The sequence below is a fragment of the Sus scrofa genome, chromosome 1 (genome assembly GCF_000003025.6).
Source record: "Sus scrofa isolate TJ Tabasco breed Duroc chromosome 1, Sscrofa11.1, whole genome shotgun sequence".
In the NCBI taxonomy this organism is placed as follows: domain Eukaryota; kingdom Metazoa; phylum Chordata; class Mammalia; order Artiodactyla; family Suidae; genus Sus; species Sus scrofa.
The window spans coordinates 238727830-238755358 of NC_010443.5; the positions used below are offsets into that span (position 1 = coordinate 238727830).

A 27529-nucleotide genomic window follows, 5' to 3' on the forward strand; every position below is an offset into this window, starting at 1 on the left:
GCATGTCTCCTGGGGGAGGGAAGAGGCCCCCAGGACACGATCAATCCCTATCCCTTCAATGGCCCCTCAGAGATGCGAAGACTAAATCCACGCCATCCTGATCCCAGGCTGGCCATCCTCCCCGCTCTGAGCCCCCTCCCGGCGTTGCCACCTGTTATGCAGGCTCCATTTGTCCATCCTGCACTTCGTGCCACAAATCAGGGGCTGCTCAGACCCTCTGCTCCAATCTGCACCACCCTGAGACCGGGTGGATCACCCAGGCTTGCTTCTCCTGCCCACCTGGGGCAGGGAGCTGCCCCCTGTAGGCTGTAAGGACTCCCAGGGCGTGAGTGAAAGCAGGTGGGGAACTGAGGCCAGCTCTGAAGGTAGGTGTGTCTGCTGTGGGGGATGGGGAGGGGAGCAGACGGCCTGATGGAGGCCACACCACCTCTCTGTGGATGGCAAAGCTGCAGCCAGCAGTGACCCTACCCGGCACCTGTCCCAGGGGCTGGGACCTACTAAGGCCATGCATGTGGGTTGGGACTCCAGTGCTGGGTGGTTGGGAGCAGAGCTTCTGGCTGAGGCCACCATCAGCTTCCTGGTCCCTTGGGAGGGCTGGCAAGGAAGGCCCAGGGCATTTTGGAGAGCTGGTGGTCACAGAATTCTGAGAGAAGGCAAGGTTTTCATTCCAGAGAAGCTAGGACCACCTCACACCCTACAGTAGCTGTCTTCTTAACAAGTGGAAAGTGATAACCAAGCCTTCCTAAAAAGCTGAAGCAGTGGCAAAGGTCTACTCTGAGGAGCACCAAAGCCTCCTTTTGAGAAGAGCTTCTTTTCAGGAATGCAGTGTAGGACAGCACTTTGAAAGGCGGAAAGCACTTTTGCTTCATGGGCTGAATCCAGAGGTTGTCTAGAGGCCTTCCCCTCTCCCCGCCTCTGACCAGCATGCTTAGGTCCTGATGGAATGAAGTGTGGAAACAGCCCGGGGCGGGGGGGGGGGGGGGGCTGCAGGCCAAAGCCCTCCCAGCACCATCCCCGCCTTGTTCATGTCTGCTGGCAAGTTCCGGTGACTTGAAATTCTTTTACTTTTAGGTTATCTGAAATTCTTGCCACTCAGCGGGACCTTAAACTCCTATGACTCCCCCTTGGTGGGTCCAGCTCTGCCTGTGGGAGTCCCCACGCTCTACATCTTTGGAAATCTGAAAACACTGCCCAGGTTCCCTCATGGGAGCGAAACAGGCAGAATCAGAACACAAGGGATGGAAAGAAACGGTAACGATTTCGCCCAGCAGACATCACCCCAGCTACAGATCCTGCACCCAGGCTCTCGGGGCCCACCACAGAACTCCCGAGGCCCCAGAGAAAGCGTGGGGCACTTCAAACAGCTGTTATGACAAGGAGGACGGGGCCCAGCCAAGCACTGCCTTGCTCCCTGACACCACCAATGACGTGCTAAAGCATGTGGCACACATTGCTAATTCCGGTGGGGACATTATCCTTCGTTTCTGAGCAGCCTCACTTCTGGGTTCACACAGGGAACCATGGCAGCATGTCAGCAACCCAGTTAAGCTGTTTCAACTCATCCTTACTGCCTGAAAGGTGGCCCATCCACCTCACTCTACCTGCACTTTGGGCTGGGAAACAGGAGGATGCTCCTCACCTGCCAACGCCACACCCGACGGGCTCTGTCCACGGACGTGGGGAGGGATGCGGTCAAGACTAAGGGGTGGGGCTCACAGCACCCCTCCAGCCCGGGTGAAACAGCCTCCCTCTATGCTCCAGAAATCAAAACTGAGCCAAAAGCTTCTTGAGGAAAAGCACAACCAGGATCCACTCCAGAGCAGGTCCCACAACTGATGAGGTAAGTGACTTGATGAGACACAGACATGATGCTGAGTCTGTCTTCTATTGGCAGCTTAAGAAGCTGACCTTAAATGACACTTGTGACAGCAGCTCAGCAACATAAAACCAAGTCCAGAATGGATACCCGTGGCTCAGAAACTTATTTAGACAGAGTTCTAGCTGAGACTTTGTGATCCTTTGTGGAAAACTAAATGCATAGAAGTTCTAAAACCAGCTTTGGGTGGAAGTGGGCAAGTTCTGGACTGAGAGCCATGTCCTGTGGGGGCAAGTGCTTTTCACTTTGACAGGCCTGCAAATCACCTGGGGGCTTTTGTTTTGTTTTGTTTTTAGCTCCGCACCCACAGCATATGGAGGTTTCCAGGCTAGGGGTTGAACTGGAGCTCCAACTGGCAGCCTACGCCATGGCCACAGCAACGCGGGATCCGAGCCGCATGTGACCTACACCACACACCTCACGGCAATGTCAGATCCTCAATCCACTGAGCGAGGCCAAGGATCAAACCCACATCCTCATGGACACTAGTCAGGTTCGTTTCCGCTGCGCCATGATGGAACTCCCTGGGAATCTTTTAAAACATATTCTGACTCTGCAGGTCTGGGGTGGGGCCCGAGACCCTACATTTCTCACCAGATCCCAAGTGATGTGATGCTGCTGGTCCAGGAGCCACATTTTGAGCCACAAAGCACCAGACGAAACAAAAGCATCAAAGATAACATGACCTGAAGGACAGTCAGTCCAGGAAAGGGTGAGAGGCCACATTTGCCTGCAGTGGCATCTCTTGCCATGGGCTCTTGGTATCTAAGAGAGTTGTCACATAAGCCTTTCAGTCCTTTAATCAAACTGGTGTTTGTGAAGAGCCACCTTTGGGGCAGCATCAGCCCTGTGCTGGCTCTTCTCACACCTGGGAGGAGAACAGCCTTACCAGTCACATCAGGGGACAGTCCTTGGTTTCCCTTGTGCCGAGGGAAGAGGACGCTGTGAAATGCACGGGAGAGACCTGAGGTGACCACATGACCACTCTCATTTCTGGCTCTCGGCCAGGCGCCCGCAGCCTGGCAGGCGGGCCCGGCACCTACGGCGCTCATTCTATATGATGAGAAAAATGCCCCACCAGGATCATGTGCAGGAAGCTCAAGTAGCCCAAAGAGGCAGCAAGGAAGCCCTGGGACAGGTGAACCAGGAGGGCTCGCAGAGATGGTGAAGGAGGCGCGGGACTTTTCCAGACAGGATAGGGCAGGGAAGGGCACTCAGCAGGAGGCCTGGGATTGCATGGTGTCCTGCACACCCAGGGAGCCGTGTGTGATGGGAGCTAGAGCAGCCACAACTTCAATGCAGCGAATCAAGATGAACAGAGGGCAGAGGCCTCACTTCTGGGGGCTCGAAAGGGAGGAAGGGTCTAGGTGTTTATGAAAAAAGGGAGATTCTAGGCAAAATGAATCCGAACTCTCCGTTATGACTCAATGTGGTAAGAACTAGTCACTCGGTATCTTTTTGTTCATATGGCTCTTAGATGTATGAACATATTTTTGCATTTGATTTTTCACCTCTTAACAGTAGATATAAACATTGCCCTAGGTTGCTATAAAGTTCATTGTCAACGTCACTTTGTCGGGGCTTCACGATATTCCTGGTTACCAACCCTCACCGGTGGACATTCAGGTCGTTCCCCCTCACTCAGGATCATCATGCCTTTTCTGTACTTGAGATCGTAACCTTGGCCCAGATCCTAAGGACTGGGATGAGGATCAAATGGTGTGAACATGTGACACACGTGGCCGACTGCTTTCCAAAAGGCTTTGGGAGAGGAGTTTTAGAACTGTGATGGACACAAGATTCTAGAAACCCAGTGTCTGGGTGGGATGGAGAGGAGAGGCCCCTGAGTCATTCAAGAGGCTCTTGGCCAGGGAAAGGGTCAGGCCCTGAGGCCCAGATGTGCCCATGGCCTGTGCTGTGAATGGGCTTCTGCTGAAGCTGGGACAGGAAACCCAGCAGCCCTGGATGCAGGCATGCCCACTGCAGCTGTATGACGAGATGGGGCCACTAAAGCACTCTGCAGGTTGGTTTTCATCTAGTTTCTAGGATTTCCTTCTGAAATTTGAAATCTTGGCTTCATTGAAATAGAGCATTCCCATCGGGACCAAGACAGAGTCAGACCTTGCGATGATCCGGGCCATCCCTGAAGACAGGACCAGGGCGGTAGGGATGCCGACTGGAAGGGAGACCCTGGAGGCCAGACCCAAGATTTTCCTTGGCCTAGCCTCGCATCCCTCCAGGACCCTCCTTATCTTCCAGGGGTCCAGCTATACTAGAAACTCTACGGTTTACCTGAGCAGGCAGGGACCAGAGCTCTTCTGTACAAAGGTGAGGGTCATGTGGGTTAGCAGCCGCCTCCAAACAGGGCCCCTGGCTCCTTACCTGCCAGAGCTGGGATGGTGACCCGGTTCCACTCCCACGGCTGGTCGTACTCATCGGCGGGCCTGTCGTCGTCCTGGGGCAGCTTGCTCTCCCGCAGGCGGGGGCTGACCGTGCTCTCGGAGTCTGAGTCCACGCTCTGGCCCTCGGGTTCATAAGGGGTATCGTATAACTGGATGCCCTTGTGCTGGGACCGGACGCTTTCCTGCCTCTGAAACTCTGCAATCCAAACAGAAGAAAGCAAAGATGTAAAGGATGCACACAGCACATACTTCCTCACCTGGGACCAGGTGACACCCAGAGCCGTCGGCCAGGGAGGTGGGGGGACAGCACAGAACAGGCCCCCTTGCTGCCTTGAGGGCAGCGTCTCTGCTCTCACTGCTCAAGGCTTCCTCACAAAGATCTCGGGCTCTGGAGCAAACGACAGAACCAGAAGCCTCATTGGACCATCCGCAGTCTTTTCAAGGGCAGGGCCCAGATGTGAGCATGACATTCCAGGTCTGTTCTGACACCAGCCCCAAACATGCAGCTCTCACCCCCTTCACTTACAGATGAGTGGGGAAAGGAGGGAGGGGTCCTTCCCACTAGGGTAGCTCCCCATCCTCTGGACTTGTCATTCCCCATCTGCAAAATGTAAAACCAGGAGATTGGGCCAAATGACCCGAAGTTTCCACCCAGCTGACACATTCATTGTAAAGACCTAAGAAGCCCAGCGCCACCCCCAGGGGACCCAGAGGCACTGTCTTCTCTGCAAAGCCCCGTGAGTGACCCTTCTCCTGCATTTCTACCTCCCCCAGGGCCTGCCTGTCTTCTATCACACTGAATACAGCCAAGAAACTTGAGAGCAGATGTCCAGTTTCACTTCTGAATGAAGAAAGCAAGCTCTTAATCTTCTGCAGAGGATGCCAAGGCCTGACTCCAGTGTGGGCTCAGGGGTGGCCATCCGTCTAGATGAGGCCCCAGACAGGGCACGTTCCTTTCAGCGGCTACTGACTCCTAAGAGGCCAGCGGTGGCTGAAAGACGGAGGCTGGGATGCTGTGATCAGATGCCCCCTTGTCAAACCCTTTTCTTGCTTTGATCAAAATACCCGCTGCAGGGCCCAAGCGAAGATGGGGGAAAGGAGAGGGTCTGGCATCGAGGCTGCTCTCAGCAAGCCCACTGTTTCCAGAAGAGCTACATCCGGCATCTGAAGCACCATGACGCTCTGCAGCAAAGGGGCTCCTGCAGCACCCGTGAGGGCTGAGGCAGAAGGAGAGATGACACTGAACTGACAGCTCTGGCAACTGGAAATGGGAGGGGGCAGGATTCCCTGTGTAGGACCAGGGTGCGCCAAGGCAGTGCTGCTGGAGAGAACATGCTCGCAGCCTACTTTCTCGTCTATTTGGTAAAATATATATAACATTTGCCATTTAACCATCTCTAGGTGTGCAAGCCAGTGGCATTACATACATTCACACTGGGGTTGTGCAACCATCCCCGTCCTCCAGCCCCAGAATTCTTCATCATCCTAAACCAACACTGTTCCCCATTTACTCCCCAGCCTCTAACAACCACCCTTCTACTTTGTGTCTCTAGGAATCTGACTGCCCAGGTACCTCAGATAAATGGAACCACATGGTATTTGGCCTTTGGTGACAGTCTTATTCCACTTAGCATAATGTTTTTAAGGTTTTCCCATATATAGTAGCCTGCGTCAGAATTTCACTTCTTTTTAAGCTTGAGTAATAGTCCATCGTGTCTATGCATGGTTTACTTTTGCTGGAGTTCCAGGTCCGGGGAGGTAGGGCTTGATACAAAAGCAGTGAAGCTGGTGAGAGTGAAATGTTTAAAGGGGCTCATGAGGCATTCTCCAAATTGGAGAACTCGTGGCATAAAGATAAGGTACAAGCCCCTGGGAGCCATGTACCTTGAAGAGCAGCTGATAAAACGTGTGAATGATGTCGGTAAGAACACTATTTTTTTTTTTTTTTTGTCTTTTTGTCTTTTTGTTGTTGTTGTTGCTATTTCTTGGGCCGCTCCCACGGCATATGGAGGTTCCCAGGCTAGGGGTCGAATCGGAGCTGTAGCCACCGGCCTATGCCAGAGCCACAGCAACACGGGATCCGAGCCACGTCTGCAACCTACACCACAGCCCACGGCAACGCCGGATCGTTAACCCACTGAGCAAGGGCAGGGACCGAACCCGCAACCTCATGGTTCCTAGTCGGATTCGTTAACCACTGCGCCACGACGGGAACTCCAGAACACTTTTTTTTTTAATACTTTTTAGGGCTGCAGCACAGCATATGGAGGTTCCCAGGCTGGGGCTCAAATTGAGTTACAGCTGCCAGCCTATGCCACAGCCACAGCAACGCCAGATCTGAGCCATGTCTGCAACCTACACCACAGCTCACGGCAACGCTGGATCCCCAACCCACTGGGGGAGTCCAGGGATCCAACCCGCAACCTCATGGTTCCTAGTCGGATTCATTTCTGCTGTGCCATTATGGGAACGCCCAAGAACATTCTTTTAGACTGGGCTTCATGATCCAAGGCCAGCTCATAGAGATGGCAAAACCCCACCCTGGGCACAGGCCCTGATATAACAGAAACCACCGTATGCTAGGCAGTGAGTGACTTTTAGCGTGGATGTTAAATAGCACAATCTGCCCAATGCCACTCAGTCACATACCAACTTTGTGATTTTGCTGTTTTCGAGTACCACCTGGGTTATTATTTACCATTTTCATTGCTGTTGCCTCATTTTTTAGAAGTAAATAAACTCACCTAAAAAGGAGATTTTTAATCACCATCCCATGAGTCATTATTTTTTACCAAAAACAGATGATAAACATGAAAAGAATGAAGGAGAACAAAAGCAGCTAGGTGGGTACTACTGCTGGGAGGCAAGCCCACGGCTCCCCTTCTCCTGCTGGAGAGGGAGATGGCAAGGACTGCAGAGCTGGTGGGGATGCAAGCTGCATATGGAGACACTTTCTTTGGCAAATAAGAATAACCTTCTCTTTTGAGAAAGAGTGAGAGGGAAAAGGGAAAAACCTCACTATATTGGTTTCAAGCCACCTAAAATCGTATCTCCTCTGAGATGTTCCATATTTTGGCAAACACAGCTTTATTGGGTTCCATGCGTAAACTGGGATGATTTCATTTTGGGGATGATGCTTTCCTTTTTCTGGGGGAGGAAGCGAAGAAGACAAGAGTTATAAAAGGCAGGACCTGGTCACTTTAAGGCAAAGACCCACTGGAAAGTCCTGGAGACAGCTCTGTAAATCACGTCATCTACCAAACTTCTGATCAGTGCTTTGTGGGGTCGTCATCATCCGTTCCACTCCCGCCCTGGTTCCTGGGAGTGCAGTCTAGCCTCTTGTCTTTGGGGTACTCCGATGGCTGGGGACACTGGCATTGCAGCTGATAGGCACTGACCCAGGCAGATCACCTTCCACTTCAATCTCTTTCACAAGCAATTCTAGCAACCACTAATATGTACTCTACAGTTTACCAAGCACTTTGCATGCAAATCACCATTTAATCTTGAGCCACGAAGCAACTTGTGAATGCACTTCTACAGGTCCCCAGTCATCACGAGTGGCCTTGAGCACTCTCTCTTGCTCAGAGCCCAGCTGCAAACACACGGTCCATGAATGTGGCTGGGATAAATGAATGATGACGGAAAGCCAGAAACCCCTCTTGACCCCCAAATTCCAGTTAATTGATTAAAGTCCCTCACTGCAGTGATAAGGTACCTGGAAACAATATGACAAATGCGTATAGTTGAGTATTACACAATATTCACAGGAGATAGTTTACATAAACACCAGCCTTAAAGGAAAACATGTGCAGGGAACAGATTAGCTATTAAATCAGAGGGACTTGTGGTGCATACACCTCTCAGACAGGATTTATTGTTCTGAAAGCATCTGCGCCTTACCAACGCGGGGTTAGTAATGGCACGCAGTTAGGGCAGAGGATGTTATAACGGTAATCATTAAAACGAGCTTCCTCCTGTATTACATGCTGAATTCAAATTTTCATTAAGGCCTCAACAATAGGGAGCAGTTAAGTAAATTATGGCACGCTAACTGGATGGAATATTAAGCAGTCATTAAAATGACAAAGCTTGAAGAGTCTGCGGCTACATGGAAAAGCGTACATGAAATTATGCTAAGTTAAAAAGAGAAACACAAGCCTGTTTATGTGTTGAGCAAACCATATAATGTGGGATTTCTAAACAAGTCCTGGGCAACGTGAACAATGCCCCAGAGGAATTCTGCTCCTTGCTTAGGAATCGCTGAATACCATCATCGCGCGCGTTGCCCATAATAGCTAAACTTGGATGACAGCGATGTTGTAAGTACAGATGCACATGAATAAGGGGCGGAAAACCTGATACGGGAAGGTAAACAGTTACTGTGTATAGAGGAAAGCATTATTGCATAATAATTTCTGAAAGCTGTTTTCAATAATGAATAAGGATGTGAGTAAAGAAAAAAATGTAATTAAGACAGGATTGCATGAAAGTAAATATGATGATTTTAAGCAGGTTGGGCTCATAGGAGCTGTGTTTTAGAAGCAGCTGCCTTTGCCCGAGAAAACACCCATTTAGGGAGCATCCCTTCTCCCAAGGGAGGTTTGCCAAGAGCCCCAGGAAGCCAAGGGCCACTGTGCCAGGCCAGCTCGCCAGATATCACTGTCTACTGCCTAGTGACCAGGCCCATGCTCCTCACTACCCAGACTGACCTGTGAAGGCCCAGAGACTGATCTAATGGGGGAGCTGGTGACCGCATGTTTCAAGGTGCAAGTTATCTAGACATCACCATCTATAAATTCATAGAAAATGACCTTTAATATTGGGTGGCAGGCTGTGATTTTATGCCTGTTAGGCAGGGAGCAGAAACATTAAATTGACAGGGTAGGGATTTGTGTTGACCTCTGGAGCAGAAAGGTTTTCAAGTGGAACTACATACAGAGGAAGAAAGAAAAAAAATTAGAGCACTTTCTTTTAGAATCAGAGAGTGTTAGAACTGGAAGGGGCCCTGGGTGCATTCACAGGGGCAGAGAGCCAGGAGGGCGAGGCTGGTGGCTGACCGAGGATGGTGGCCTGAGAGGCAAGGGCCAGGGGGATGACCCGAGCAACTATCTGAGCAAACCATCATCTGAGGGAGGGGCCGGGAGAGAGCTTGCTGCAAACCAGGAGCCTCCGGAGTGGCTCTGAGACATGTTTAGGGTTCCCCAAGTTCATGGGCAACAAGCTACACTTTGTTCCGGTGTTCACCAACTCTGTGCCTTTCCCTCACAGTTTTTCTTTTTCCTCTGGCCGCCAGGAAGCTCAGCGTTAACTTGATACTTAACCTTGATAGCTAGGTTAGCATAGATATTGGGTAGATTCACTTTCACTTGCCCTTCCTGGATCTTGATACCTATTATAACAGTCTCATGCAAATACACATTTCTTTTTATTATGCATAGCCTCAAATCTGTATTTGGAAAGCAGGCAGGCACGCAACTGAAAGAAAAAGACTGGGAGAAAAGAAATCCTTTCTTCACCCCTTTCCCTTCCCTTCAGGAACAGAAAAGAGGAGGGCAGGGTTTGGCCTCACCCTCTGGGAAACCAAGGCTGAGGAACTCGGCGCATCCCTGGTGCGGCCAGCCTTCTCCTGGAGCACTGGAATCCACTGTCCTCACACCTAGCAGGGCATCTACTGAGAGCCCAGCACACAAGCTAGATGGAAATGAACCAGGCACTGTCCTGGTTTTCGGGAGCCCTTGGGAAGAGATGGCCCGAACCCCCAACACAGAGGCGACTTAGGGCCCTCAATAGGGCCTTAAAGAATTTAGACATGAGGGTGTGGCATGGTGGTATGGCAGGGATAATGGGCATTTGATGAGGGAAGGACCAAAGTGGAGTCACCAGGGCCAGAAGGACCAGGTGGGAAAGGTGGGCTGTCCAGGGGGCCCAGTTGGAGAGGAAGCTGAGGGAGCTGAAGAGGTTCCGGATGGCCTAGAGTGCTGCGGGACGGCACCCCCAAGAGGGTTTAAGGAGAGGTGCCCTAAAACCTCTGGGCAGGGTGGAGCTGGGAGGGGAGAGGCTGGTTCAGACGTGCAGGAGCCTAGCTGGAAATGACAGACGCTGGCCTGCAGTGCCCTCACCTCTAATTTTCCCAGCTGGCTTGTCCAGGAGGCCATACCAGACCCTAGATCACAGGGTGGCAGGGCTCCGTAGAGATGTGCGTCCACCAAGGCCTCACTCACAGGCCCTGTCACTTCTCAGCTTCGGAAACCTCTACTCAGCCAGTGGTGGGCATGGCCGGCTGTGCCATCAGACCTCCACGGTCTACGGCTGAATTACTAGAGCAACGCACCACCAAGAGCTGCCCTGCACCAGCCACAAGGTAGGAGGAAAAGCCCTAGGTCCAGGTAGTGACAGGTTCAACAGCACAGCACACACTGCTGGGGCCCAGATCCTGGCTCCAGTGGGGGATGTGTGCCAAGCTGCCCCAGGTTCCTCATCTCTGGAGGGGGAACAACAGTATCCATCTTGGAAGGATGCTATAAGGATCAAATGAATTCACTTACATTCAGTGTTTAGAAGAGTGCCTGATGCACAGAAAGCACTCCAGGAGCGCTGTTATTATTTCAGGTACCACTACTAGGGCCTCCCTGGAACACAATTTAAAGATCTCACCTTCTCTGAGATCACCCTTTGTCCCCCAGAGCCACAGAAGGCCTGCTTACGAACTCTCACAGGCCAGCCCTGTGTTCGAAAGGGAAATGCTGCACCACCCAACTCTGAATTACTTCCATTTCTGGATCCGTAACTTCCACCTTCAGCTGCTGCTTGGGCAATCTGAAGCCTCTACACGGGAGCTTGGCTCCATATCAACTCTTGTAACACGAGGCACACAGGGGAGGGTCAGTAAACCACACTGTAAACCACATTTACAGACAGGGAAACTGAGGCCTGGGGACAGGAAGAATGTAGCAGGGACAAGGCCGCAGGTCCTCTAACTCCCAGACAAGGGAGTTTAAAATTTTTTAATTTTTTTTGCTGTTTAGGGCTGTACCTGCAGCATACAGAAGTTCCTGGGCTAGGGGTCGAATCGGAGGTGCAGCTGCCAGCCTATGCCACAGCCACAGCCATGTGGGGTCTGAGCCACATCTGTGACCTATAACACCGCTCACGGCAACACCAGATCCTTCACCTAATGAGTGAGACTAGGGATAGAACCTGCAGCCTCATGGATACGGGTCAGGTTCCGTACGGCTGAGCCATGACAGCAACTCCTGACATCTCTTTTATCAGACCATCCTGTCTGTAATCTTCCGGAGGCAGGGGCATCTATTTCAGTGAGGTCTGAGGTGTTAAAAGTACACCCAGCACCACAGCCTGAGTGAGGCGCTCCACAGGAGTGGCAGGCGGCTGCTCCTAATTAGACATGCAGCCGAAACCCAGTCAAGGTCTGGGCACCACATCAAAGGAAGACGGGCCGCTCTCTCCATTTGAACTGTTAAAACATCTGCTGGAGAAAGACTGCCTCCTAACTGGGGGGCTTCAACGAATGCCTGAATTCAGGGGTCCCCCAGGGGCAGCAGGGGTCCTCAGGGTGGACACTGCAGGCCAGCAAGGGCCGGGCAGGCGGTGGCAGACGGAGCCCGAACACAAACCCAATGCGACGCGGGCAGAGGCCCCGCCTTGCGCTCCCCCATCTAGGCTGGTTTCCGGAGCTGTGTAGAAGCCAGGAGACCGACTAATTGGAGCTCTCTCACCATCTCTTCCCCAGGCGTGCCCAGAAACACCCCAGAAAAAGAGGGTGAGCTCTGCAGATCAGGGGTGTGGAACAAGAACAATGGTCGCATCAGCAGGAGCAGCACGGGCCTGTCACTGCCCGATGAGACTGCACCGCTTGCTCTTTTACTCGAAGCCCGAGGGCAAGGGGAAGGCCCAGGTCCGAGTCAGGGAGCCAGGTCTGCTCCTTCCCTCTGTCATCTGCATGGTGACAGGGTCCCCCCCGAGTGCCCTGTTCTGTCACCAGGGCCGGGGTGGGGGGCACAGTGCTGACAAGCCTGCACACCTGATGACACCACATGTGTCCCCCTTCACGGTTTAAAAGGTCACCGGGCCTCTTCACAGAGCTCTCGGGAGCTGTCTGCAATTACGGCCGGGCCCTCCAGCCTACCCGTCACTCTGCACCCGTCCAGTGACTGCGTGCAGAGGCCCTGAGCGGCTGTTGACCTGGGTTCTGTCGCCATCGCCCCCCGCCATGGAGGCACTGAGGCGAACTCGCTGCTCCAGGATCCTGGCTGCTCCCGGGCCCAAGGTGGTGCATCAACGAGCATCCGTTCAGAGCAGCAACTTTCTCGGGAGAGAGCTTTCTGATTCACAGAAGGCCCACATTCACAGGCAAGCAGGGAGCCTGCCTGCTTTTCTTCCTCAGACATCCCGAAGCCCTTACTGGGTGTAAGGCCAAAGGCTAAGAACTCACGTGCTGTGAGACAAGGCTCCCGCCACTTGCAAAGGACTCGTGGTTCAGCAGGAGAGTCTGGATGCCAACGTGCATAAGCGCCCAATTAATAACAGTTACCATACACCTGCCTTTGCCAGGCATTGTCCCGGGCGCTGGTTGCATGTCCTTCTTTGTCCCCAGGACACAGACAGACAAGGGCGGCTGTATTTTACAGTGCAGACACGGAGGCTCAGGCAGCTTCAGAGCCTCTGCTGGCACCAATCCGGTTCTCAAGTGGAATAGACCTCAGCAGCTCGGTGGAGGCAGAAAGCAAAGGCAGCCCAGGGATCCTGAAAAACCTTAGGAAGGAGGTGGCATTTCATAGGATCTCAAGTCCAAGTGCAGGGAAGCCCCTCAAGGGCCATGGAAGCTGAGGGACTTGCTTGGTGTTGCAGACAGTGAATGGGGGGCCCAGGTAAACATACTCAGGAAAGAGGGAAGATTCAGACGGTGAAGATGAGCGCCCCTGGAGAAAGGGCAACCGAGACAGGACACACACAAACTGAGTCATGAGCAAGGAAAGCTTCAGGAATTGGGAGGTAAAACCAAAGACTGAGCTGTTATGAGCCCAGCTGAGGAAGAGGAGGTGGGGAGTGGCTAGAAAAGGAAACTGGGACTGGGCTACGGAGGGCCCTGAACACCAGGAGGAGGGGTAGGATACTAGAAAATGTGGACCAGGAGGAGTTCTCGTCGTGGCGCAGTGGTTAACAAATCCGACTAGGAACCAGGAGGTTGCGGGTTTGATCCCTGCCCTTGCTCAGTGGGTTAATGATCCAGCGTTGCCGTGAGCTGTGGTGTAGGTCACAGATGCGGCTCGAATCCCGCGTTGCTGTGGCTCTGGTGTAGGCTGGCAGCTACAGCTCCGATTACACCCCTAGCCTGGGAACCTCCATATGCCGCAGGAGCGGCCCAAGAAATGGCAAAAAGACAAAAAAAAAAAAAAAAAGAAAGAAAAAAGAAAATGTGGACCAGGAGTCTTCACCAGATTTGCATTTACACCAAAAAGAGCCTTTTTAGATGCTAGCAGGAAACACCAGGGTGTGGTGATCAGCTGCTGATGACAAGAAGGTCCAAACAATGAGGACTCCACCCTTTCAAGAAGGGGATAGAGGATGCAGAGGCTCCAGAAAAAAAAACACACTCCTGTGACCAACCCCCCAAGATGGAAACCTGAGCGTTTCCACCGGGATAAGTGGTGGAGATGAGGGTGGCACCAGCACCCTCAGGTCAACCGTACGAGGAGAGGGTGTTCCCTGACCCCTGTGCTGCAGACAGAGGTTAGGACCCAGGGTGGGCAGCCTGAGGCCTCACCAAACAGAGCCAGACGCAGTCTCACCTTGCATCTTCCTAGTGTTGGTAGACTGTACTTTAAAGAGGGCTAGCCACCCTCCTGGTGCCATCTGCCCGTCTGCTGGGCATGGTGAGGTCTCAGCTTCCATAGAGGCCTCAGGCCACACTCTAACATGATAAAGCCACGGGAGACAGGTTTTCATGCCAGACCAGCTTCGTTATACCCCTCAAGGGGGAGCATCATCTGCCCTTTCTCATGGAACCTCCCAGAGCGAGCCTTGGAGCAGCCATGGTCACACCCAAGCCCCTTCCTCACCAGACTGGTACCAAGTGTGCAGCTCAGATGGCCTCAGTGGTTCAAGTCAAGGTCTGGGAAACGCAACTCTCAATAACAGGCTTTAAGAATTACTGAGTCCCGAGTGCACCATCTCCAGGTTTTTTTTTTTTTAGGGCCAAACCCATGACATTTGGAAATTCCCAGGCTAGTGGCCGAATTGGAGCTACAGCAGCCAGCCTACACCACAGCCACAGCAATGTGATATTGGAGCTGAGTCTGTGACCTATACCACAGTTCACAGCAACACCAGATCCTTAACCCACTGAGCAAGGCCAGGGATCAAAACCACAGCCTCATGGCTACTAGTTGGATTTGTTACTGCTGAGCCATGATGGGAACTCCCTGGTGCTCTTTTAATGAGAAGCCCTGTAAGGGGTGCTTGGGCATCACCACTTTAAAGATAGTCACAAGTTCATGGAAACAACCTAAATGTCAAATGTCCATCGACAGATGAATGGATTAAAAAGATATGGTATAGGAGTTCCCTTCCTGGCGCAGTGGTTAACAAATACGACTAGGAACCATGAGGTTGCGGGTTCGGTCCCTGCCCTTGCTCAGTGGGTTAACGATCCGGTGTTGCCGTGAGCTGAGGTATAGGTTGCAGACGTGGCTCAGATCCCACGTTGCTGTGGCTCTGGTGTAGGCTGGCGGCTGCAGCTCCGATTGGACCCCTAGCCTGGGAACCTCCATATGCCGCGGGAGCGGCCCTAGAAAAGGCAAAAAAAAAAAAAAAAGATATGGTATATACACACAATGGAATACCACTCAGCCACGATAGAGAACAAAATGATGCCATTTGCAGCAACACGGACGGAACCAGAGACTCTCATACCTAAGTCAAGTCAGAAAGAGAAAGACAAATACCATGATATCACTTATATCTGGAATCTAATATACAGCACAAATGAACCTTTCCACAGAAAAGAAACTCATGGACTTGGAGAACAGATCTGTGGTTGCCAAGGGGGAGGGGGAGGGAGTGGGATGGACTGGGAATCTGGGGTTAACTATTGCATTTGGAATGGATAAGCAATGACATCCTACTGTATAGCACGGGGAACTATATCTAGTCACTTATGACGGAACACGATGGAAGACAATGTGAGAAAAAGAAGGTATACATGTATGTATGACTGGTTCACCTTGCTGTACAGTAGAAAACTGACAGAACACTGTAAACCAACTATAATGGAAAAAATAAAAATTCAAAAAAAAAAAAAAAGATGGTCACAAGTTAGTGATGGGGGCAGCCTGGCTCCAAGCCCATGCTGGTAACCATGCAGCTGTCTACACCAGCTCTGAAACACTAGGTCTAGGTGCAACATAACACAAACATGTTCAGGGCAGCAGGGGAAGCGAGCACCAGAAGAGCCAGGTCCTAGCTCCAGCTAAGCTGGTCCCAGCTTCACTGTGCTGAGTGATGCCAGGCAGGTCACCTTCTCCCTCTGGTCATCCGCTGGCTCATTAGTCAGGGTAACTCGGGTCAGCCTGGGGTTTACCTGACTAGGACACACATAGGTCCTTACAGGAAATGTTAGGCAGCCGGGGAGGAAAGCAGACAGTGGTATCAGGAGGAATCAGGTGGTACCAAGGAGGTTTTAAAACACATTCTAGATGTGTAGAGGCGTGGCCAACACATGTTGCTGGTCCCAGGCTGGCTGGCCCTAAGCAAGTGATTACAAACAGGCATCGGGTGTAGGGTGCCAGCCTCCGAGGGCAGAGCCAGGGCCCCCTTCCGGGCATGACCCTTTACTCCATCTGTACCTAACAGCATCCCTTGCCGTGTGCCAGGTTTACAGTCAAATTGGTCAAACACCACCCGTACCCATCTGGTGGTGGCAGCCGTCCTGGGGCTGATCATGGGGTCACTGCCTCATGCTGAGGGGTGTTGCTGGCACTGTGCCTGTGCCCAGCACAGCTGCCTAGCCGGAAGCAACTTGCTGAGACCTGGCAAACTCTCGGCCTCAGCTTTCCTTGCTTTGGAACTACTTCAACAGAGGAACTAATCCCTCTGGGGACTTAAGAGACAACCCCAGCCTTCTGGATGGTGATGACAAGGCTGCCGGCCTGGGACCAGCCTGGTCCTCCGCTCAATGGCTGTGTGACTCAATGGCTGTCAGTCGCCTGATCCACTGGGGCTAAGACTCCTCACAGGTAGGCGGGAGGGGGTGAAGCAGATGGTCTCGGAGGCCTTTCTGGCTCCAGAATCCCTCTGTCTGATTATACAAAGAATGAATGTTCACACAGGCTTCTTGTTCCAAAGCTGCGGCTCCAGCACATGAAGAAGAGGGGACATATGTGAGAGCACCCATCCTACAGGGTGTGGGGTCCCTGAGCTCAGCATCCTAACCACCTTCTGGCAAACTCCTCCCAAATCCAACCCTAAAAGGCAACAAGAACCCTCTGGAGTGAGAAGCTCTACTCCGGCACAAAGCCGTGCCTTCTTAAGCCTGTGATTAATTTTATGTGGGCCACAGGGTACCCAGATACTTGGTCAAGCATTACTCTAGGTAGGTCTGTGAAGTTCTGTGGAACTGCTTTTGAGCAAGATGAACATTTAAATCTGTTAAATGAGTAAAGCAGTTGCCCTTCCTAAAGCGGTGGGCCTTGTCCGATCAGAGGGTCTGAATAGAATAAAAAGGCTGACCCTCCTACGATAAAGAGAGAAATTCTCCCTGCCTGACACCTTTGGTGCTGAGACACCAACTTTTTTCCTGCCTTCAGACTCAAACTGAAACACTGGCTCTTCCTGGGTCTTGAGCCTACTGGCTTTCAGACTGGAACCACACCATTCGCTCTCCTGGTTCTCAGGCCTTCAGATCTGGGCTGGAACTAAACTACTGGCTCGCCTGGGTCTCCAGCTTGCTGACTCACCCTGCCGATCTTGGACCTTGTCAGCCGCCATAATCACCTGAGCCAGTGGTGATGATGATAAATCTGTCTTACTGGTTCTGTTTCTTTGGAGACCCCTGACTTATTCATGCCTCGTGAAAGAGCCTTTCCCCACAAGCCTAGGATGGGCTGCCTGTCTATTCCCCTTCCCAAAGAGTTTCTGCAAAGACTGTGTATCAACATAGAGATCCAGGTCACAACATGGAGGGGACCTGCCCCTTTTCTTGACCCTGAGGAACTAGGGTCCCGGCCAAGCATCAGCTCCCTAAGAGGAACCTGCAAGCTCACCCTCAGGAGACCTCACAGTGGCAAAGCCTGGGGATTTCAGAGGGGCTCCCTACCTGGCCCAAGAGTGACCACCTGCCAAGGGCCAACCCAAACTTAAAAAGGACCAAGAGCAAGACTCCTTCATTCCACATAGTACTTTCAGGTCCACACCCCCTTTGTGTTATTTAGTTGTTTCTTTTTTTTTTTCTTTTTAGGGCTGCACCTGCAGCATATGGTAGGTCTCAGGCTAGAGGTTGAATCAGAGCTGCATCTGCCAGCCTACACCACAGCCATAGCAACGACAGATCTGAGCCTCATCTGCAACCTATGCCACAACTTGTGGCAACACTGGATCCTTAACCCAGTGAGCAAGGCCAGGGAGCAAACCTGCATCCCCGTGGATACTAGTCCCGGATTCTTAACCCACTGAGCCACAATGGGAACTCCTATTTAGTTCTTATAACCATCTGATCATAGTCAGATACTGGTGGGCAGAGCCAGCACCCCTATTTAACAGGCCAAACAGGAAACCCAGCATCAAAGGGACTTGCTAGGTCAGAGTGAGAAATCCGCACGAACCCTACACTCCTAGGCTCTCCAACGTTACCATGACATCTTATGTTTCTTGGTGTCACAGCACAAAAAACCTGATGACATGTCTTTGTTTTGTTTGAAAGTGCCATAGCGAAGGGGAAGGTGTGTGTGCGGTGCCACACACAAGAATGAGGAACCCCAAAGCTACCACTGTTCAGAACGGCTTTCAAGTGGCTCCTTCCTGTCAACAGCTATCACAGATTACGCCACCCATACGACCATCTCAAGAATTTTTGGAAGGAAACATCTGGATAATGAGGGCTCTTACGGTAGGAAACATAAGAACAGCCCCTCTCAGGGCCCCAAGAAAAAGCGTCCTGAAGAGACTCGGTACTGTGTGAAAAGTGCCATGAACGCCTGGAACATGATAGCGGAGGAACATGATGCTGAGTGGAGGGGGTCTTTTCCAAACCGCTCCCCTCTGGGAGCCTGAGCTCCAAGTGCCAGTTTGTTTGGGTTGAGACCTCTTGTACCGAACCCCACCATGTGTTAGAGGCGGTGCAGCAGCTCAAAGATAAGGCTGACACTGTCACCAGCACGTCCCTTCAAGACGCCACGACGGTGCTCAGCCCCCACCCACCCCCCAATGCTAGTGGGGAGCATCCCTCTGCCCAGAGCCCCTGAGACTCTACCAGGGTCCTAGCCATCTGCACATTCAGCTCCTACTCACTCCACTCCCTCAGGCCCAGTGTTGGAGGGCCGAGTTCAAGTCCAATCCATTGGGACACATCCCTTACAATTCCTAGCACAGAATGTGGTTTCACAGATGCCCCATAAATACTGGTTGAAAGAACAACCTAAGACGGTCTTTTCCAAAGTCAGAATTGAGCATGGAAAAAAAATATTTTTAAAACCTTTGTCTACCTGAGGAAGGGAACCAAACTCAGTGCCTGCTGCAGGAAGTCTAAACTGGAAATGGCCTTTTCAGAGATAAATTTGGTGACCCTAACACAATTAAATATCCTATGGCCTTAAGTTCCAGTTCTGAAAATAAATTCTATAGAAATTCCCCAACCCATAAGCAGAAACAAATGTACACGGATGTTTGCTGCAGAATGGAAGAGCAAAAACTTGAAACAAATTAAAAGTTTATGAACAGGGGAATGACTGACCACTGTGTTACAGTCATATAAAAGAACCATTCAAAAGGACTAATGACCTTGGATGAGAGCTGTGTGATGCAGCAGGATGTTCAATAGGATAGCATTTATGTAGGAAAAAAAGGTTGGTAGCATGGTAGAATTGTATATTTTTGTAAACCAGTGGGTAGAGGGCTAAACAAATATACACCAATTAACAAAGACTCTGTGGAGGAAGAGTTCACGTTTTATGTCCCATACAGCTGTATGCTGAATTTCCTTACCATTGCATGTATTTTTTTAAATGTATTTTTAATTTGTAAAATATTTTTATAGAGTTCCCTTAGTGGCTCAGTGGTTAACGAATCTGACTAGGAACCATGAGGTTGCGGGTTTGATCCCTGGCCTCTCTTAGTGGGTTAAGGATCCAGCGTTGCCATGAGTTGTGGTGTAGGTCACAGACGCGGCTTGGATCCTGCGTTGCTGTGGCTCTGGCATAGGCCAGTGGCCACAGCTCCGATTTGACCCCTAGCCTGGAAACCTCCACGTGCCTCGGGTGCAGCCCTAAAAAATATATATTTTTGTAAGGAAGCGTCATGCGCAGACATGGCACGTGAAACTAGCCTCTTTATTGTGACGATTGTTCATGACAGCACTTGTTAAGTGTCTACCCTGAACCAGGCATGGTGCCAGCAGCTTTATGTTCACTTCAGGACAGATGAGGAAACTGAGGCGGAGACAGGAAGAGTAGATAAGTGAGCTTGTGCTGGAGGAGCTGGGATTTGCCCCATCTGCTTTTATCAGAGCCCCTGCACGCCATCCTTATCGCTCCTGCTGCTTTCAGGAAGCTCCACGGCTGTGGAATTCCCTCATCTTCTACTTAACATTCCTGTGGAACAGGCTTCAGATCAACAACTTCTGCTTTTGTGAATGTTTTTAAACAAGTTCCGTTTCATGTCATGTTTACACATTGGAAGTTTAGGAAACAGAGTTTGGAGGAGATCATGTTTTGATTTGTAACTCCAAGGCGTACATTTTAATTATAACACAGCCTGCAAACATGCCCGTGGTCATCCGGGGAGGCACTGGATATTTAAAGACACATTAAATACGGTAGCTATAGTCTCAACACCATGAAACTTGAAAGCTTTCCCAAAACATGGCTTCGAGGACAGACCTGATCACGATTTGGGACCCGTTGTTTCACTGCAAAAAGGTCCCCACCCTCCTAGAGAGGCTTGATCCTCTCTTCGAAGTGAGGAGTGAAAGTACTTCCTTCCCAGCAACTAACATTGATCAGCAAGCTGTGAGCCAAAAATCAACCTGAGATAGGTGATGGCAAACACGTTGCCTTTTGGAGGATAGGTACTCAGGGAAGCAGGTCTAGACCTCAACACCCAGCTGCAAAAGGGGCTGCCTCCCAAAAGGTGACTCCTCGTGAGGGCTTCAGAAGGGATTACAAGCAGCCTGACAAGATCTTATTCATAGAACATAGGATTTTGGCTCCAACACAAGAAAGGTGCTTTGGGAAATGGAGGGAGATCCTGACCTTGGAAACCAGCATGGCCAGAAAGGGTGAGGGAGGAAGCCTGGACATGGCAACCGGCTTCATTAGTGCATTCTATCACTCGCTCACTCTGCTGAGCGCCCGTGTTGCTGGTTTCTGGGAAAATGCTGATTAGTCAAGCCTGGTCCTTGGCCTAGTGAAAGAAGCCCATAGCTTAAAATACAGTCTTCTCTGGGGTTATGTAGTTACATGTGTCATCTGCTTAGGTGTCACTAGGCTAAGAGGAACATACTTTAGTAGTGAGGCAATGAGGAGCCATGGAAGGATTCTAAGGAAGACAACGGGTAAGCAGGGCCCCAGGCCTGCCCCACCTTACCACAGCCTCATCCCCAGGGACTTGCTACTCTGCGCAGGCGCGCGCGCGCACGCACGCACGCACGCACGCACAAAGGGCAGCATAAATGAGGTAAACAGTGGGTCCTATTAGGAGTGTTATCTATGGGGGGCCTGTGAATCAGAATCAAATGCTATGGGTGCCAGAGACAGAAATGGGGGAGCCTGGACAGCTGCATGTAATCAATGAAACTAGAACATACCCTCACACCATGCACAAAAATAAACTCAAAATGGCTTAAAGACATGAGACAAGACATCATAAAACTCCTAGAAGAGAACATAGGCAAGCACTTTCTGACATCAACAGCACAAATGTTTTCTTAGGTCAGTCTTCCAAAGCAATACAAATAAAACCAAAAATAAACCAACGGGATCTAATCAAACTTAAAAGCTTTTGCACAGCAAAGGAAACCATAAAAAAACAAATTAAAAAAATAAATAAATAAAATAAAATAAACAACAAGAAAAAACCCACACCTAAAAGACAACTGAGGGAATGGGAGAAAATAGTTTCAAACTATGCAATTGACAAGGGCTTGATCTCCAAAATATATAAACAACTCCTACAACTCAGCAGCAAAAAAACAAACAACCCAATTGAAAAATGGGCAGAAGACCTGAATAGACATTTCTCCAAAGGCATACAGAGGCCAACAGGCACATGAAAAAATACTCAACATCACTAATTATTAGAGAAATGCAAATCAAAACTACCATGAGGTACCACCTCACACCAGTCAGAATGGCCATCATTAGTAAGTCTACAAATAATAAATGCTGGAGAGGGTGTGGAGAAAAGGGAACCGTCTTACACTGCTGGTGGGATTATAGGTTGGTAAAACCACCATGGAAAACAGTATGAAGGTACCTCAGAAAACTAAACATAAAACTACCATGTGATCTAGCAATCACACTCCTGGGCATATATCCAGACAAAGCTTTCATTGGAAAAGATACATGCACCCTTATGTTCATTGCAGCACTATTCACAATAGCCAAGACATGGAAACAACCTAAATGTCCATGACAAGTGAATGGATTAAGAAAAATGTGGTACATATACACAACGGAATAATACTCAGCCGTAAAAAAGAGCAATAACGCCATCTGAAGCAACATGGATGGAACAAGAGACTCTCATACTAACTGAAGTCAGTCAGAAAAACAAATACCATATGATATTGCTTATATCTATAATCTAATATGTGGCACAAATGAACCTATCTATAGAAAAGAAACAAACTCATGGACATGGAGAACAGACTTGTAGTTGCTAAGGGGGAGGAGGAGGGAGTGGGATGGACTGGGAGTGGGATCTACTGGGGTTAGTAGATGCAAACTATTACATCTGGAGTGGATACGCAATGAGATCCTGCAGTATAGCACAGGGAACTATATCTAATCACTTGCGATGGAACGTGACGGAGGATAATGTGAAAAAAAGAATGTGTATGTGTATGTATGTATATATATATATATATATATATATATATAACTGGGTCACTTTGCTGTACAGCAGAAATTGACAGAACACTGTCAATCAACTATAATAATTTTTTTTTTTTTTAAAAAGAAAGAGTCTGGGGAGCACCAGAGTGTGTGTGTACTTACATGTACAAACATACATACATACGCATATATGTACATACACATGCACAGCTACATGCTCACATGCTAAGCCCTCTAGCAGCCTAAGGACCCAGCCCCTCAAAGTCCCCCATGCCACGCTGGTCAGCAGCTTTCCTCTATAGAGGTGGAGTGGAATACAGGGGTCAAAAGCACTTTTTATCAGGTGTGTACATGTGAGCGTCTCAGCCAGGAGTCAGGGGCACCTGGGGCGAGTGAGGTGAAGAGACTAATAAAATGACAAGCAGCAGCCCATGAGACAAGAGATACTCAAGCCTTACTGAAGATTCTTCCTCTTCCTTTCTCCAGGAACAAAATGAGGCTCAGCACTTGCCTTTGGATTAGGTCTTAGGACTCAGTGAATGCGAACTGGGGGGGGGGGGGGGTTTGGGAAAGAAAACCTATTTGAATGTGTATTAAATTAGAAGAAAAAAGAAATCACAGGAAGAAAAACGAATTGAGCTAAAAATAAGGCAGCGCCAACATTATTGCTAGACAGAAAATATAACCCCTGCTACGAAGGGAAGCCAAAGTGGTATGAAAGAGAAAATACAAAATTCCCACCTAAAAATAACTAGAGTACTAACACGGACTCACCGTCGAGAAATAAGAATTTCTGAAATGAGCCCGAGACTGCAGTCGCACTTGGTAGGGAGGGGCTGCTGCAGTCTGGAATTTAAAGTTCTCTTCCAACTGGGAAGCTGGCAGTAGAGGACAGAGAGCAACTCAGGAGCATCTCTATCTTTTACCTCAAAGACCTGCAGAAAACTCAGACAAGCAAGCGGACAGTGGGGGGTGGTGGTGAGAGGGAAGAAGATGTGCATAGCTTGGGCTGAGGGTCAGGAGCCTGGCTGAGATCACTGCCAGCAGACCCTGGGTTCCTTGCAGCTCCCCTGTCTGTAAAGTGACTAAAGGTTAGGTGGCTGATGGCTCTCCATGGATCATTTATTTACTAAATCACCCCTTTTCGTACTGTTCCTTCATTTTCATATTTTACATTTATATACGGTTGTAGTAACCTAGGGGCACAGGAGAGTAAAAATACAAAGAACACAGCCGGAGTTCCCTTTGTGGCTCAGCGGTTAACGAACCTGACTAGAATCCATATGAGGATGCGGGTTCAATCCTGGGCTCACTCGGTGGGTTGAGGATCTGGCATGATTGTGAGCTGTGGTGTGGGTTGCAGACTTGGCTCAGATCTGGCGTTGCTGTAGCTGTGGTGTAGGCCGGTGGTTGCAGCTCCAATTTGACCCCTAGCCTGGGAACCTCCATGTGCCACTGGTATGGCCCTAAAAAGGAAAAAAAAAAAAAAAAAAAAGAAGGAAGTGTACAATTTAGACTCTGAAATCCAGGCCATTTCTGAGGGAGTCCTCCAACCTCTCAGCCTCCAGCTCCTCAGCAGCCAAGTGATGTCACTCAAACCAAGGAGGAGCAAGGGAAGGGTGCTGGGCGTGAAAATAGGATTGTCTTTTGCCCCTCTCTGCACTTCAGCATATTTCAAACCTTGACAAGCTTAGGATAAATGCAAATATAACGCAAATGATTAACCTTCCATTTCCTCCAATAATGCAGGGCTTCAGTCCCCGGTCCCAAACATACTGGCAACTTGAATAGACCAGGGTGCATGTTCTGGAACCAGACTTGGGAGTCTTAGGTTCAAGACCTGGCTCTGCCATTTGTCAGCTCACACACTTTGGGAGTCGATCTGCCCCAGTAGAGCCTCAGCATCCTCTGGTGTGGAGTGGGGAGAATACTAATATCAACTTCATGGGGCTGTGATAAAATAAAACCAGACAAAGGATATTAAAAAAAAAAGGCTTCTAAACCATAAAACTTTACGCAGATGTTACAGGTTAGAGCAGCACATACATGAGCACGGATAGATATACAGCCTTATTTCTAGCTGACATCTGCTATAAATGACTCACCATTCCACTGGTTTATATTCACAAGGAGAATATGTCCCATTTCATTTTTCTTTTCTAATATCAGTCATGTACTGGGCCTTTCACTGATGCTGAACAAATGGAATCAACTTCTATCTCACTATTCGATATTTTCCATCTTTATCCCCAAAAGGAAGAACCCTACAATGTGTGACAAGGTTCCGAAAAGGCACGATCAGATTCCAAGGTTCAGAAACATGACACATTTTTTTTTTTTTTTTTTTTTTTTGCATGGCACCTACCACTGAACAATTTGGGAACACTGGGGAAAGGAGTGTCCTTATGTTATTTATAAAGCCCTCAGTAACTGGAACTGAAGCTTTCTTCCTGAGCGTTTCATTAAGTATATCATCTGCTCGTGTTTGGCACTTTTCCACTAGCTGGGAACCTAGAAAAACTGATGTGGTATGACAGCTGAGTTGGTGCTGCCAGACAAGCTCCTTGCTCGCTCGGAAACAAGGGTGGGGGCAGCGAGAGGGAAAGGAGTGGGGGAGGAGGGGTGGCAGCTGTCACATTACAGCTGCCGCCACCCAGACCCACGCGCACTTCAGATTTCACTCACGTCCCCCCAACGGAGGCACCAACCACAGGCCACATGACCGCCAGGGCTCCACGCTCATCTGTCCTGATGAGACAAAGAGCCGTGCCTCGCCAGGGATATCCCAGGCTCCTGAGGCATTTCTCAACCCCTCCTCGGGGCAAGCGCTCCTCTGGTGTTTAAACCTGTTGGCCTCTGGGCCCAAGACCTCAACCACCTGCCCACCGCTGATTCAGAGAAGGCGCTCTTGTGCTGAGCCTTCCTGCTAACTCAGTGAGGTTGGCATTTGGCAGCCCCTTGTCACGGGCTGCCGGTCTGTAAAACTGCTCCCCTGAGCATGGTCACAGTGCTTCTTTTTCTTTTTCTTCTTCTTTTTAGGGCTGTATCCACAGCACATGGGAGTTCCTAGGCGAGGGGGTTGCATTGGAGCTGCAGCTGCCGGCCTATGCCACAGCCACAGCAACACTGGATCCGAGTCACGTCTGTGACCTACACCACAGCTCACAACAACGCTGGATCCTTAACCCACTGAGCGAGGCCAGGGATCGAACCCACATCCTTATATGGATGCTAGGCAGATTCTTAACCGGCTGAGCCACAACTTCCGGTCACAGTGTGTTCGGAGCCTGAGGGAGAAGAGGGCCTCAGGGGGTCCCACTGAGGAGCCTTCTGTCATCCAAGTCCATGAAAATCTCATCCACCCTCCCTGGGACGAAGCCTCCCTCTGCCTAGCCTGCTTTTCCTGAGGATGTCGAGGACACTAAGAGTGGGAGTAACACTGTTGGGGGCAGGGAAGGGGGAGCAGAGAGAAGCAAAGTGCTCAAAGTTTTCTCATCTGCTCTGCAGGGAAGGTCATGACCGTAGGACCCTCGACGGCACTCCCTCATATCTGCCAGAAGGAATGGCTCAAGACTAATTACTCTAAGAGCCAAATCATCATCTTAGGCAGATGTCTTTCAACAGCCAATTGGCCCACGTCCAACAATTCTATACAATAGGTCAAATCATTCTGTTTCCTGGGGGTTTAATTTGCAACTAATTCCTCTTACAGGGTTCACCAGGAAGCTCCCGCTGTTTAAAATGAGGCGTGCTGGGGTGATTTATGGAGATTTTTCTACGTGGTACAACCTGAAAGGACTGTTTTGAAAAACGCCTGAGCTGGAGTGACTGTAGCCATTCTGTGAGCCTGCAGGCAGCCAGAGTCCACAGGTGGAAGCAGCCACAGACCACAGGCTGGATTGTCTCAATTTTCAGAGGATCTGAAGCCCACCTCTGCCCTCATGCCCTAGAAGAGCTTCCTAGGTTCTTGCCTGCGTGATGGCCTTCGCGCTCAGCTGGGGCTCCCAAAGGAAAACTGCTCAGGAGGAGGGAGAAGCAGCAGGTCACCAGAACCACCTTGTGGCTTGGCCAACCCTGGATGGAGGGTCCCTGATCCAGGTCCCATGGCCTGGGTGTGTGCAAGAGCTATGATTAGGTGCATAGGTGCCCAAATGGCAGATGATTGCTTTAAGGACTTAAATAGTACAGCAGTCCTTTAAAAAATATTTGGTAGGTCAGCTAACACTTAGGTGAGAGTCTAAAACCCTCATTTCTACGCCAGCTGGTTCCCCAACCCCTGAATGCGGGACATGTTCAAGAGTCACAAAGTCAGCACATTCACTCTATGCCAGGCCCTGGGTCAAGATCACTGTCTGCTCTCCTCTCCATGCCACAACCCCCACCACCGCCCCCGCCAGCAACAACCTCTCCTTTCAGCTCCCAAAGGCCAGGCTTTGAGCTCACTTTCTTCAAGTGCGGCCCTGGGGAGGCGTTTTACCCCTCTGCTGCCCACTCTAGCCCTGATGATCCATCCTTTTCGTATGTCGGTCAGATATACAAGGCCTCGAGACATTTCTTCCAGTGCTGGCTCTAACTGCCACATAACTCTGTGTCCCCAACTTCTTATCCTTGACTCATTTTCCAACTTGACCTCAGTTTCAGAGCAGAGGCTCAGTGGGATCCATCTGTGCACCCTAAGTGCCTGATGTGGCCTGCCTGGTACCAGCAGGGGCGGTGGGGGTGTGTGTGGGGGAGTCTCAATGAGCTGGATTTGATTTGGGAAGAAAGATAAGCTGATGGGTGGGAGGTGGGGGAGCTGCAGATGACAGTTCAGTAACTCCCAAGAGTCCTTGGGGTAAAGCCCAACTCCATCCAGGGCTCAGAAAGCCCTCTGTAAACGGGACATCAAACACCCCATAGCTGCAGGTCTCCCCAAGTGCCCTCCACGAGCCTCAAAGCTGCGCCACACCGGCCACTCGGGGCTG

At 50.3% G+C, this 27529-nt stretch overlaps 1 protein-coding gene across 1 annotated transcript in view; it reads right to left on the reverse strand.

Moving 5' to 3' along the window:
* The window catches only part of SHB (SH2 domain containing adaptor protein B), a 145621-nt gene that overhangs the window by 47026 nt on the left and 71066 nt on the right, over window positions 1-27529 (reverse strand). Inside the window, exon 3 of the mRNA XM_021066254.1 lies at window positions 4259-4474. Coding sequence (XP_020921913.1) covers window positions 4259-4474 — 216 coding nt within the window. The remainder of the gene's footprint in view (window positions 1-4258; window positions 4475-27529) is intronic.